The 12360-nt window shown below is 42.8% G+C and overlaps 2 protein-coding genes across 2 annotated transcripts in view; one reads left to right on the forward strand and one right to left on the reverse strand.

Annotated features, from left to right (window-relative positions):
• The first annotated feature begins 600 nt into the window (after positions 1–600).
• arl1 (ADP-ribosylation factor-like 1) lies at positions 601–6887 on the forward strand. The gene is made up of 6 exons (XM_048268048.1): positions 601–748; positions 1384–1521; positions 1634–1715; positions 2523–2634; positions 4479–4657; positions 5838–6887. The coding sequence occupies exons 1-6, from the start codon at positions 745–747 to the stop codon at positions 5866–5868; spliced, it is 546 nt and encodes a 181-aa protein (XP_048124005.1). The 5' UTR covers positions 601–744; the 3' UTR covers positions 5869–6887.
• A 96-nt stretch (positions 6888–6983) lies between these two features.
• The window catches only part of utp20 (UTP20 small subunit processome component), a 55794-nt gene continuing 50417 nt past the window's right edge, over positions 6984–12360 (reverse strand). The window contains exon 62 of the mRNA XM_048268243.1: positions 6984–7846. Coding sequence (XP_048124200.1) covers positions 7688–7846 — 159 coding nt within the window. The 3' untranslated portion in view covers positions 6984–7687. The remainder of the gene's footprint in view (positions 7847–12360) is intronic.

Consider the following 12360-nt stretch of genomic DNA (forward strand, 5'->3'; position numbering starts at 1 on the left):
CCTAATACACCTTTTAGGTGCCCCAATGCCCACTCCAGACTAGCAGTTGGTTAGACAAAGATTTATTTTGATGGTTTGGTTAGTTTCTCAATATCGAATACACGTTTATTTGCACTAATGCAAAACTGACATATAAAGTTTTGGACATGATTTGGAATTGAATGATCTGGTTGGCAAAAAGGTAAATAATGGTCCAGCAGGAAAGTATCATATTTACACATTTAGAAAAAATATAAAGTGCCATCACAATATTCGCAGATCCTGCTGCAGTTTTTGAGTCTGGATGATGTCATGGATGCCATACAGACTAATCCAATCATAGCCCTTCTCAATTTTTTCCAATCTAATCTTTATTTCATTCTGTGTATTTTGTGATTAAAATCGTATACCTATGTATGTTTGATATTAGGTTGAAATCTCTTCAGGTAGGCTACCAATAGAACGAATGTTTTACAAAAATATTGTATGATACAATGCAACAAATAATTGGATATAAATTGTTATTATCCTATTCATGTATTCAACCTATATCGCAAAGGTTTCGCCTCGGCTGCTCAAAACTGGTTTGGGGGTTGGTGTTGTCGAATGTGCTGACTGGAAAAGCCACGTTAATGTTGCCAGTTGGCAGAGCGACACGTCATTTCGGACTCCCAGCACGGAAGCGTGTGGTCCGTCAGTATTGCTGCTGTCGTACTCGCCCAGTTTAACAACATTTAACGTAGAAGTAGCAAGGACCTCATCAAAATGGGTAAGCAAAACAGTTTCATACAAATTGCGAGTCAAACTAGCAACGTTAACATTGTTTAACTTGCTGGTTCCTCCAGAGAGTTTGGATAGTTTGTCAGTTAGTAAAACCAACCCCATAGCTTTCTAGCTAACAGCTAGCTGGCTATTTAACTTACATGCCTGAATGTTTAGGTACTAAATGGTGATTGATAGATTCAGACTGGCAAATATTGTATAAACATGTGGGCATACTGATACACCAAAAGCATCATTGTTAGAGAACTGACTTCAAGATAATGGACAGATCTTTTCCATCGCTAGCTAGAAAGAGTTATGCTAACATCAGCGCTAGCTTAACCATTTCGGTCCATTTGAGCTCAATTTTTTCTAAATACAACAAGGATGTTGATCGTTCCTTATTCCCTTCCTTTGTTTGGAGGAATCAATGTTGTCTGTCGGTTAACGTTAGTTGTCGTTCTCTGTGTGGGCACTGATGCATGTTTACAGCTAGTGTGTGCATTTCTAGGCGAAAGTGTAATAACGTTACATGTCACAGATTTGTCAGATTGGTTTTGCGTCAAAGTGAATAGCAGCAACATCAAAGCACGAAAACCGGACTAATGAATGAGTAATGTAACGAGCTCTTTTCTGCGGTAGGTGGCTTTTTCTCAAGTCTTTTCTCCGGCCTTTTCGGCACCCGGGAGATGCGGATCCTGATTCTCGGACTGGATGGGGCCGGCAAAACGACCATTCTCTACCGCTTACAAGTTGGGGAGGTCGTCACAACCATCCCAAGTCAGTACCATTCGAGTTGAACTTTGAAGTCTTTGTGTCAATCTCATTTACAAGTTATGTTACTGTTTTAAAGTTGTACTTGGTCGCTAATTGCGTATCCCTACCTACACAGCCATTGGTTTCAATGTGGAGACCGTGACATACAAGAATCTGAAGTTCCAGGTTTGGGATCTTGGTGGCCAGACCAGTATCAGGTGAGGATGTCGGATTATACTAAACAAATACAAATCCTGCTCATCAGGTACTATTTATATAATGCAAAGCTATTCATTGAAAGCTCTGACCATCTTGTGGTGTATATATTTTTAAAAGTATACTTTTGTTAGTATAGGATAAGTAGGTATTTAATAAGAATTTACATGTAATATACTTACGTGTGTGTGTAACCATGTTACAAGTTCCATGGAAACGTCCTGTAGTGAGAGATGCACATTCAGTTTAACCAAAGTCCTTTTAGGCAAGTCCCTCCACTCGGCGGCCATATACCAACGTTTTATGGGCACTCATTGTGCACAGTCTTTGGGTCGAACTGCGCGTGCGCAAGGCTTCACGACACCAATCTTGCTCCAGCGGCGAGATCACAACACATGATTGGCACGATGTCTTCACAACACACCATATGATTGGCTCAATGTATTCACATCACACCACATGATTGGCTCAATGTATTCACATGTCGGCGTTTTGCCGAGGAAAGGGGTGGGATATGTGTAGACAACGGCCATATTGGCGTGACAAACTAGCCCCATGCATTTCTATGGAGTATTTTTTGAGTGCTGTGTCTCCACATTAGAAAGTCTCTGGTTTAACTGACCCATTGTTAAGTAGACAGTGCATTGTCTAAGGCTTATTATAGGCTGTGATGAGTGGGTTCCATTGGAGTCCTCTGGAGTTATAATCATTATGTCATTTGAGACTGGCGGGGTGCAGAACTAATTGCACTGGTCTGTGTGGTTGCTCTGCTCTGATTGGTCTGTCTGGTTGCTTCGCTTGCTCCTCAGGCCGTACTGGCGGTGCTACTACTCGAACACGGACGCGGTCATCTATGTGGTGGACAGCAGCGACCGAGACCGCATGGGCATCTCCAAGTCGGAGCTGGTGGCCATGCTGGAGGTAAGACAGACTCCTACGCAGTTCCAAAGGGAAAGGAACGCACATCCAAGGTAGATCGTAACAGGTGCCAGGTCTAAAGTGTCGGCAGTTAAAAGAAGGATGGAGACATGGACACTGTTGTAGAAGCTCCTAGGCAACCTTTTTAATATCGCAACGTTTCGACCCATGAGGGTCTTCAGACTGGACAGACTCATAAAACCTACCGACCCTTCTGCTATGAAACCTACATTCATGGCCAAAGGTTTTGGCAGGGACATGTTTTGTACTGAACTTTGCAGCTTCAATTTTCGTAGTGGCGATTCAGTTTCTAGATTACTGTGCAGTGATCCGATGCATATTACCAGTAATTCATTGTAAATAGCTTCATTAGCATACAACGTAAACTTATTTACTATAGGAGGTCTTCTCTAATATTTAGCACAGAGTTGTATTTGTAAATTGTAATCAGAAATGTGTTATATTTGAGATATTTGAACCACCCCAATATCTCGTTTGCAATTTTAAAAACCGCATGAATCCTTCTTGATCATAACGTGCTGATTCCCTAGTGCAACACACAACCGGGTCCGTGTAATTACATTAACAATAGCGGCAGGTTCAAACACACCTGGCTCCACCGGAAACAAACGAGCACAGAGAGCTTTTCCTGCACGTAGCCTATAGGCTCTGTCTACTAGCTTACTTGAAGTCAGCAAACCAGTTTCCTGTTTGTTGGCTGTCAACAAGCACCTGAAGATGAGTGCTTTAGTTGTACCACAACGTAAGAAATGCAATGTGCGCTTAATGTCCGTGGGCGGCTCTAAGGAGCACTGCTGTGCCTCTGCTCGGCTTCAATTTGTTATAAAAGCAATTTTAGCTTCCACCTCATTCCTATGAACGCCAGCCTACGTGCAGTGGCTGCACAATATAAGGAGAGAAGGATTTTCGGTGAGCACACGTTTTGGCACAGTTGGTACAGCATTCCTCTTCAGGTGCTTGTTAAGCGATGTCAACGAACAGGAAACTGGTTTGCCGACTTCAAGTAAGCTAGTGCACAGAGCTCTTTATAATTAGAATAAGTCTAGAGGCAGGAAGAGAATCCCCTATGGTAATGAAAGCCCTACATTACTGTCGGCCATTGAGAGGAAAATAACTGGTTGGCGTAGAGGGGCACCATTGTGCTACTAATAATAATCTGCTTTGAGATGTTGAAGCAGCAGCAGAGACAGACAGAGCAAACTTCTACCACCATTCCCAAGATGTTATCCCAACCAATGAAATAATTTTGCGCCTACAACGAGGTGAAGTGCGTTCCCGAACAACTTCTTTTCCTCTGAGGGAATGTCCAATCTTCATCAACGACATAGTATACCGTTGTACCTTACGTTGTCTCCGTCTGTAACGTGGCATCTAATTGGCTAATTCCAGCAGGTGCTGGAAACAGAACACCCATGACACGCCATTTTCATAAAGATGGCTGCGGTCAATTTCAAACTTTTTTGGCTGAAGTAGCTAGCCTAGCATGGGCCATTGAAATGAATGGGGAGCGGGACTTAGTCACTCTCTCCAGTTACATATAATACATGGTTACAGCAGCAATTATGCAAATCATTCGTCATTGAGCAGGTGGTCTTATTAATAATTTTTAGAGAACCAGTGACAGGGACGGTCCCCTCGGGTTTAGTGCTCGGGGGCACAATGTTGGCTGCCCCAGGGATCGAACTCACAACCTTCTGGTGTGCCATTTGGAAGCCCCAATCCCTTAGAATACCACCACCAAATCAGTTAATGTTGGATAGGAGCCTAGGACAGGGTTGTTGGAATGAACTGACTCTGATTGCTGTGTGTGTGTGTCTGTGGTTTAGGAGGAGGAGCTGAAGAAGGCCATCCTGGTGGTCTTCGCCAACAAGCAGGACATGGAGCAGGCCATGACGCCCACCGAGGTGGCCAACTCGCTCGGCCTCCCCTGCCTCAAGGACAGGAAGTGGCAGATCTTCAAGACGTCCGCCACCAAAGGCACTGGCCTGGACGAAGCCATGGAATGGTGAGGCTCCTCGTAAACATCTACAGCTCCACGGGGTTCCAAACATCAACCCAGACTCCCTGTCGCTAAATCCCATTCACTTTACATATCTACCAAAGGCCACGAGCCTGGATGAGGCTCCTCATAGACAACTACCCACTCCCTTACGGCTCATACACACACTTGTGTTCCGTCAACGTATGTCAGTGGGTGTTCCCGACGGTACCTATGCAAATGAGAAGAAGAAAAAAAAAACAAAACGTAATAACTGTAATTTGGTGCCGTCCGTCAGTGCAGCAACAGCTGAACTTCTCAACGCGACGCAACCCACAATTCGGCAACGGATGATGTAAGCCCATGTAAAAGTGAACGGGATGCATCTCCAGCACTGCAACTGTGTGCGGGAGCCGATATCTCTGGAGGATGATGGTACTACTGTATAGCACGACCCACTATGGGGGGGATTCATTACCCATTTTAATGTCTCGTCTGAGAGATGGCATCTCTGACAACACTCTGGGTTCCCCCCCCCTCTCACAGTGTGAGTCATGGGGGGCAAATTAGACAGTGCAGTGTGCCCATCACTGCACTGGGGCATTGGGGTTGTTATGACCAGAGGAAAGACTGTCCCCTACTGGTCACCCAACACCACTTCCAGCAGCCACTTAAGTGTTCCGAGGAGGTCTCCCATCCGAGTACTAACCAAGCCCCCACCTGCTTAGCTTCAGTGTCTCTGCAGAGACTGGGTACCCACTGCACTGGCTAGAGTTAAAATAAGATTTAGTCACTGATATAAACGTCCTTTTATGTTGGAATTAAAAAGAAAGTGCCTAAATTTGTATTTTTATAGTGTAGAAGTCCTGGCCCAATGAGTTCTATCACTAGTAAGAGCTCATTAGTTGAGGAGGAAGGTTGTGTTGTATTTTTATCTTTTATAATGTTAATGATTGTCGTAACTAGGAAATGGATATGACGTGTGTGTGTGTAATTGATGTCTGTTGACACTGTTTTATGTGTGCGGGGGTGCTGTGTTGACACTGTTTTATGTGTGCTGGGGTGCTGTGTTGACACTGTTTTATGTGTGCGGGGGTGCTGTGTTGACACTGTTTTATGTGTGCGGGGGTGCTGTGTTGACACTGTTTTATGTGTGCGGGGGTGCTGTGTTGACTCGGTCTGCTCTTTCTTTGTCGTTTCTCCGCAGGCTGGTTGAGGCTCTGAAGAGTCGGCAGTAGGCACACAGACCCACCTGTCCCCACCTGTAAATACTCCTGACCTTTGCTCTCCAGCAGAAAGACTCCTGATTGGCTGTCCTCTAGACCAGTGACTGACTGTGCTCTTGCCTCATTGTTTGAAGGCCACTCCCTCTAATCTTGCCTGCCCCCCCCTCACACACTGGAGTGGCCTTTGTGTGTGTGTGTGTGTGTGTGTGGCATCAAGAGCCAAACTACGATTAAAAATGGCAGCCTCCCCCCTCCCCTCCCCTCCCCTCCCATCCCCCCATTTACACACACACCACACAGGAGTGGCCTTGGAGTGTGAGTGTGTGTTTGTTTGGGGCATCAGGATCCAAGCATCCAGTAAATCTGGCAGTCTGACCCAACCCACCCCCCTAAATCCGCGGCACTGGGACCAGCCTCTGACGAGTTAAACGTTTGATCATAACACTGTAGGACAGAGCGGGAGGCCGTGCGACCCGAGGCAGGCCGTGCGACCCAAGGCAGGCTGTCCTCTCCTATCCCCCTCGTCCAGCTGCCATGCTGTGCCCGCCCCTCGCCCAGCCGCCCGAGAGTGAGACTCGAGGGGCTAGCGATGGATGGACTTGCGGTGACTCTGACCCTGCTGCTGTAGATGTGTTACTCTCTCACGCTGATTTGTCTCTCTCGGCTTTGTTTCTTCTCTTGTGCCGATTCTTTTTCATCTGATCAATAAACAGTCCCAAACCCCTCTCCGTTTTGATTCCACTACATCTTTTGTAACTAAACTGATGAAATTGGTTTATTTTTTTTTTCTGTTTGTTATACAATCTTTATTTTTGCCTGTTTCTGTTTTGTTTTTTTGGACTCCTATAGAAATGGATGTGGCTGCTTTGGTAGCTAACTTTTGGTATTTTAGAACTTGCATATTTAAGAGTAATTGTCATTTGTATGCGATGGATTTGTAATGGCATATTTATATGAGAGAATGCTCCGTTGTTGCATCAGTATGATTGGGGTTGTGTCCTCTCCATAATAAAGCAATGGTGTTGACTTGGCTTGTTCGGCTTCATCTCCCTCTGTGTCTCTCTCTCACGATAAGATTATTACGCGACCTTCAGTGAGTTATGGATAAACACACACACACACAATACTTTGCAGGTTATCGTTTCTGTATATTAGTTAAAAAATAAAACTGGCTGTGCATTCAATGGCACACACCCTACAACAATCCCCACGTTCACACACACACACACATTCCTAATCATGACAGTGCAGCAAAGATCATCCACTTATTCAAGGCTCTTAATAGGATTCTCAATCTGTTTTTAAAAAATGAAACAAGCATTCATTTGTCTCTTCGCCATGGAAACCATATCAGTCTATTTGCTATTGAGTGTTGGCGAGCAAACATTTGACATGTGTCAGAAGGCGTTGTAGTCTTCTCACACAGGAAGTAATTTTTAGGAAAGGGACCAAGACAGGTTGGCGAACAGCTACTAGCATTTTACATACAGATTATGACAATGTTAACCCATTGATTAACCCATGGTTCAGTTCGTCTCACCTTTACACAAACACACAACCTCAAACAGGAAAATCTGCCCGATGTCGCCGCCTACACAGCACATTGTTGCTAGCTGATCCCCTGAGGCCTTCTTATGACAATACAATACAAAGCTGGCGATGGCCTCCTCAATGAAAATCTCAGCTCAGTGGTGCTGTTCCAGTGTGTGTAGGGATTGCTGGCTAATCTGGACTCGGGGAGCGACCGCCACGTAAAGCCGATCCATCATCGCTGCCGTTAAGAGTCTGTGATGTGATGTGGTGCTCCAGGCAGCAGGTGGCGTGGTGGAGGTCACTGTAAAATGGCCAGGTCCCTCGCAGACTTCCCCCTCAGCTTGAGCTTCTTGGCCTTGGAGGGCTTTCTGGAGAAGTCCATCTTCCTCTTCTTAGCCTCCATCTTGGTGTGTTTCTTGATCTTCCTCCGGGCAGCGATGTCTGGGTTCGCCACGGCCTGAGGGGGGAAATGGGACCAGTTACCGTGGAGATAAGAAAGACAACAGACACACACACACTAAACACGCTGGCCAAGAGAGGTACCATACACACCTAATGTTATTTTTGAAATAAAAACACACACACACACAGCTACAGTAATATAAGCTTCTTTTTTGCCACTTATGACCAATCCAATCTGAATAAGGCTCATGAGAACGTCTCCTCTGTGAGGCTCTGGTGTGGCTCATGAGAACGTCTCCTCTGTGAGGGCACTAGTCTCAGGTGAGGCTCATGAGAACGTCTCCTCTGTGAGGCTCATGAGAACATCTCCTTTGTGAGGGCACTAGTCTCAGGTGAGGCTCATGAGAACGTCTCCTCTGTGCGGCTCAGGTGAGGCTCATGAGAACGTCTCCTCTGTGAGGGCACTGGTCTCAAGTGAGGCTCATGAGAACGTCTCCTCTGTGAGGGCACTGGTCTCAGGTGAGGTTCATGAGAACACCTCCTCTGTGAGGCTCAGGTGAGGCTCATGAGAACGTCTCCTCTGTGAGGGCACTAGTCTCAGGCGAAGCTGCCTGTGACATTAGTGGCAGAAATGCTGATATTCAGGTGTGAACACATTCCATTGCGGACATAGCACTCAGGCGAGTGTTTCTAACCCTTTTTGAAGGCACACTAAAGCTCAAACCAAAATGCCAAGGCACACCTACATACAGTATGCTTACTGATTATGGTTACTTATGGAAGAATATTAGACTTGAAAGTTTTGTACGTGTGTATCACGTTTTGAAACTGTAGAAATTATTTGTAACTGTAAAAATGATCTGTACAAGTAATTGTCAAAATTACAAATATGCCCTACACTTACAAATCTATTCTACAGGTACGGATTAGTTTTACAGCTACAAATCATCCTACAGTTAAACATATTTTACCATTACAAACATATTCTACAATTACAAATCAATATTCTGCGCACAAAAAGTTGTCCTACAGTTACAAATCTTTTCTGCAAGTGCACAGACTTTTGCACCACCAAGTCTCATATGTATTGTGTGTGTGTGCATCAAGATTTGTAACTGTAAAACTAATTTGTGATTTCACAAAAAAATAACAAACAATTTTAAGTATTACTGATATGTCCTTCACTTACAAATATATTCCACAGGTACTAAACCTTCCACAGTTGCTTGTCTTTGAATTACAAAGCTATTCTGCCATTACGAATCTCTGCCGCTGCACAAGTATTTGAGACTGTTCTGGCACTTCCTGTTGAATAGCCAATGGCGATGCTCAGGTTTGGCTAGCCAATCAGGAATCTAAGTTCCCTTAAAATATATTTGTAAGTGAAGGACATATGAGTAATACTTAAAATTGTTTGTGTTATTTTTTGTTAAATCACAAATCATTTTTACAGTTACAAATCCTGATACACACATACACAATACATATGAGACACTTCTACTAAGGATACTAAGGTGGTGCAAAAGTCTGTGCACCTGCAGAAAAGATTTGTAACTGTAGGACAACTTTTCGTATGTAGAATATTGATTTGTAATTGTAAAATATATTTGTAATGGTAAAATATTTTTATCTGTAATATGATTTGTAGCTGTAAAACCGATCCGTACCCGTAGAATAGATTTGTAGGTGAAGCGCATATTTGTGATATTGACAATTACTTGTACAGATCATTTTTACAGTTACAAATAATTTCTACAGTTTCAACACACGTACAAAACTTTTTTTTCTCTCTTCCATAGTTACTTAAAAAATATTTTTATTGAACAACCTGTGTCTTTGATGTATTTAAAGCAAATACTCCTCTAGCCTATTCCATAAGCCTGTACAAAAACACACTGGGTTCTTTAAAATTCCACAGCACACCTAATCTTACTGCCTCCACCTGTTCTAAACCACTCCGACATGTTCATACAACAATCAAGTATCTAACTCGTATGCCTTGGGATATTACAGGTGCGCTCCCCTGCACAGCTCGTTATATAAATGTTTATAATTTCTGCTTTACTGCTATGACGGTATTATCGATTTATTGAGAAAAGAATCGACACAGATTAATTGACTATGAAAATAATCGTTAGTTGCAACCCTATGATGTAACAGACGTGATGTAGCCTAGAGGTGCTATAACCATTCTCACCTGCGTGGCTCTTGTGAGTAGTAATAAACGTGTTATAACTATTCTCACCTGCGTCGCTCTTGTGAGTAGTAGGGATGGGCAAAGCGAGGCTTTATGAAACACTGAAACTTTTGAAGCAATTGTGCCGAATTGTTCCGAAGCTTCGAAACAATTCCGACACTTCAGAGCTGTTTAGGGTGAAACAAATCTGTCAAATGCTTCGTATCGGATATGTAGTCTTTAAAGTTTGTGGCTCGCTGTGTTACCTGTGTTCATAATCTTGGTCAAAAGCTAAGCATTGATGCCCTTGGTCAATTACTGGATGGGAGACCACATGAAGTGACAATAAAAAGAATGTTATTGTTACCGCTAGAGTTCTCTAAATCACTTTCTTCTTATGAAAACTCTCGATGTCGCAATGTGTTTGCTTTTTAACCATTCTGAGAGTTTGGTTGAAACTGTGCGGTTAATGATGAAGTAAGAAAACATATAAACAGATATGATCTGAAACAATTCCTTAGAAATCAAACGAGGATCGAACCACATTTGAGCATCCTGGGCTACCGTGCAAAAAAACCATCATGGTTATTGCTTAAGAAAAGTCTACATAGTTAATTGAACGCACGGGCACACCTGCCGCCGACACCGGTGAAATGGGTGAAATGCACCATAGGTTCACTTAGCTTTGGTCACATGACCTGGGGATTTTGAACGATGTTTCGAAGCAGTGGTCACATGACATGGCTGTTTTGAACCACGTTTCGAAGCAGTGTTTCGAAAGTCACACCCCTATTGAGTAGTAATAAACGTGATATAACCAGTCTGACCTACATAGCCCTGAACCTCTTATGTGTAGTAACAGAGATGTTATAACCAGTCTTACCTGCATGTCCCTGTGTGTTGTGTGTATTAGGGCTTTGACCTTTGCCCAAAAATCATATTCGAAGTTCGTTTGTTTATTAATATTAAAATTGTAATATATTAGAATATGTATTAATAATATTTTGACCATTAAAGCAACACCAAAGAGTTTTTTGTACCTTAAAATAATGTTTCCAAAATTGTTTCCATGGTTCATCAACTCGTAACAGGGTGAACGGCACTTCTGCATTCACTTCGCGGCCCTCTATCGGCTATAACCGCACTATGTAAGTTTGCCAGATCGGGTAGCGGGTTTGTAGTTTGATGGAATGAGACATAAGAAACTACAAATTTGACTTGCATGATGTCGCAATACATCGTTCTTTCATAAAATCATGCAACATATTCTACCTTGTCTATGGACATTATTATTTGCAAAGCCGTTGCTGGATGAACAAATAGTGTGCGTGCGACAGAGGAAAAGTTCTTTGGTGTTGCTTTAAATGTCTTCAGTAAGATCAATATTGGTATCAAACTTAAGTTCTATATGTTCTGTCCACCAGAGGGCAGTGTATCAGTCAATGTCAATAGACTACGGCACAAAAGGCTGACTATTTATGCGTGTGTTAAAATTGTTATTATTGAGCATATGGGCGATAAAACGGTAGCGATATGTATCGCAACAGACATGTAATCGATATCAATAAAAAACACGTTCGATAGAACATTCGATAATTAAAAGCAACACACACCTCCCGCCTTAGGTTGTCCATAAATAAATAGGCTAAATATATCTTGCATTGTAGTATGTGCATCTCTCTCTCTCTCTCTCTCTCTCTCTCTCTCTCTCTCATCCCTCCTCAGCATGCACATGTAATCCAAACATTCACAATCATGCAAGACGACTAGCTAAATTGCTATTAAATCCGGTTAGCATCATTAGCACGCTGCACGAATTTGTTCAAAACTGTTGCATTCAAATTGACTGCTAAGTTCTAATCATCTCAATCCCGATGCAAATGGAATTTTTTTTTTCCAAGACTCAAACGGGCCTGTCCCCAAGGAGAAAAAGTATTCATTTGAAACTTAAACACACGTGGGGAAACTGAACAGTCTAACCAGTAGACTATGATAAACTAGCTAAATATGCTACTTTGTTTACAATATTTCCAGGCTTCAACCAGTGCTGCTTTTCATTCAGACTTATGTGCACATTTATTTATTTGAGTGTTTTTCATAATTGTGTTGCTATTTCTTTTCCCTGTTTGCTTTGATTGATAACTGAGGCGATTAAAATCAGAGGAAGGTTACGTTTAAAATAAAAGTGTCTATTATGTCTATGTGGGAGCTCACTAAGCTTGAACCAGGATGCTAACTTGAAGCACGTGAGCACATGAAAGTTTCAGGTGAGCACATGAAACTAAACTTAGATTTTTTTTTGCTCATGTCCCTTAGGGGCTCCGTACGATTCTACTTCACCAGGCGTGAAAAAAACCTCAGAATCTGAATTTAAAACAACTTTTACAAGCAAA

This window comes from Alosa alosa, chromosome 17, assembly GCF_017589495.1.
Source record: "Alosa alosa isolate M-15738 ecotype Scorff River chromosome 17, AALO_Geno_1.1, whole genome shotgun sequence".
In the NCBI taxonomy this organism is placed as follows: domain Eukaryota; kingdom Metazoa; phylum Chordata; class Actinopteri; order Clupeiformes; family Clupeidae; genus Alosa; species Alosa alosa.

What these genes read in the sequence shown, in the direction of transcription:
- arl1 (XM_048268048.1), top strand. An exon ending in AGCTGGTGGCCATGCTGGAG is followed by an intron (nt 2,635 to 4,478) that starts GTAAGACAGACT and finishes TCTGTGGTTTAG; the next exon opens with GAGGAGGAGCTGAAGAAGGC. An exon ending in CTGGACGAAGCCATGGAATG is followed by an intron (nt 4,658 to 5,837) that starts GTGAGGCTCCTC and finishes GTTTCTCCGCAG; the next exon opens with GCTGGTTGAGGCTCTGAAGA.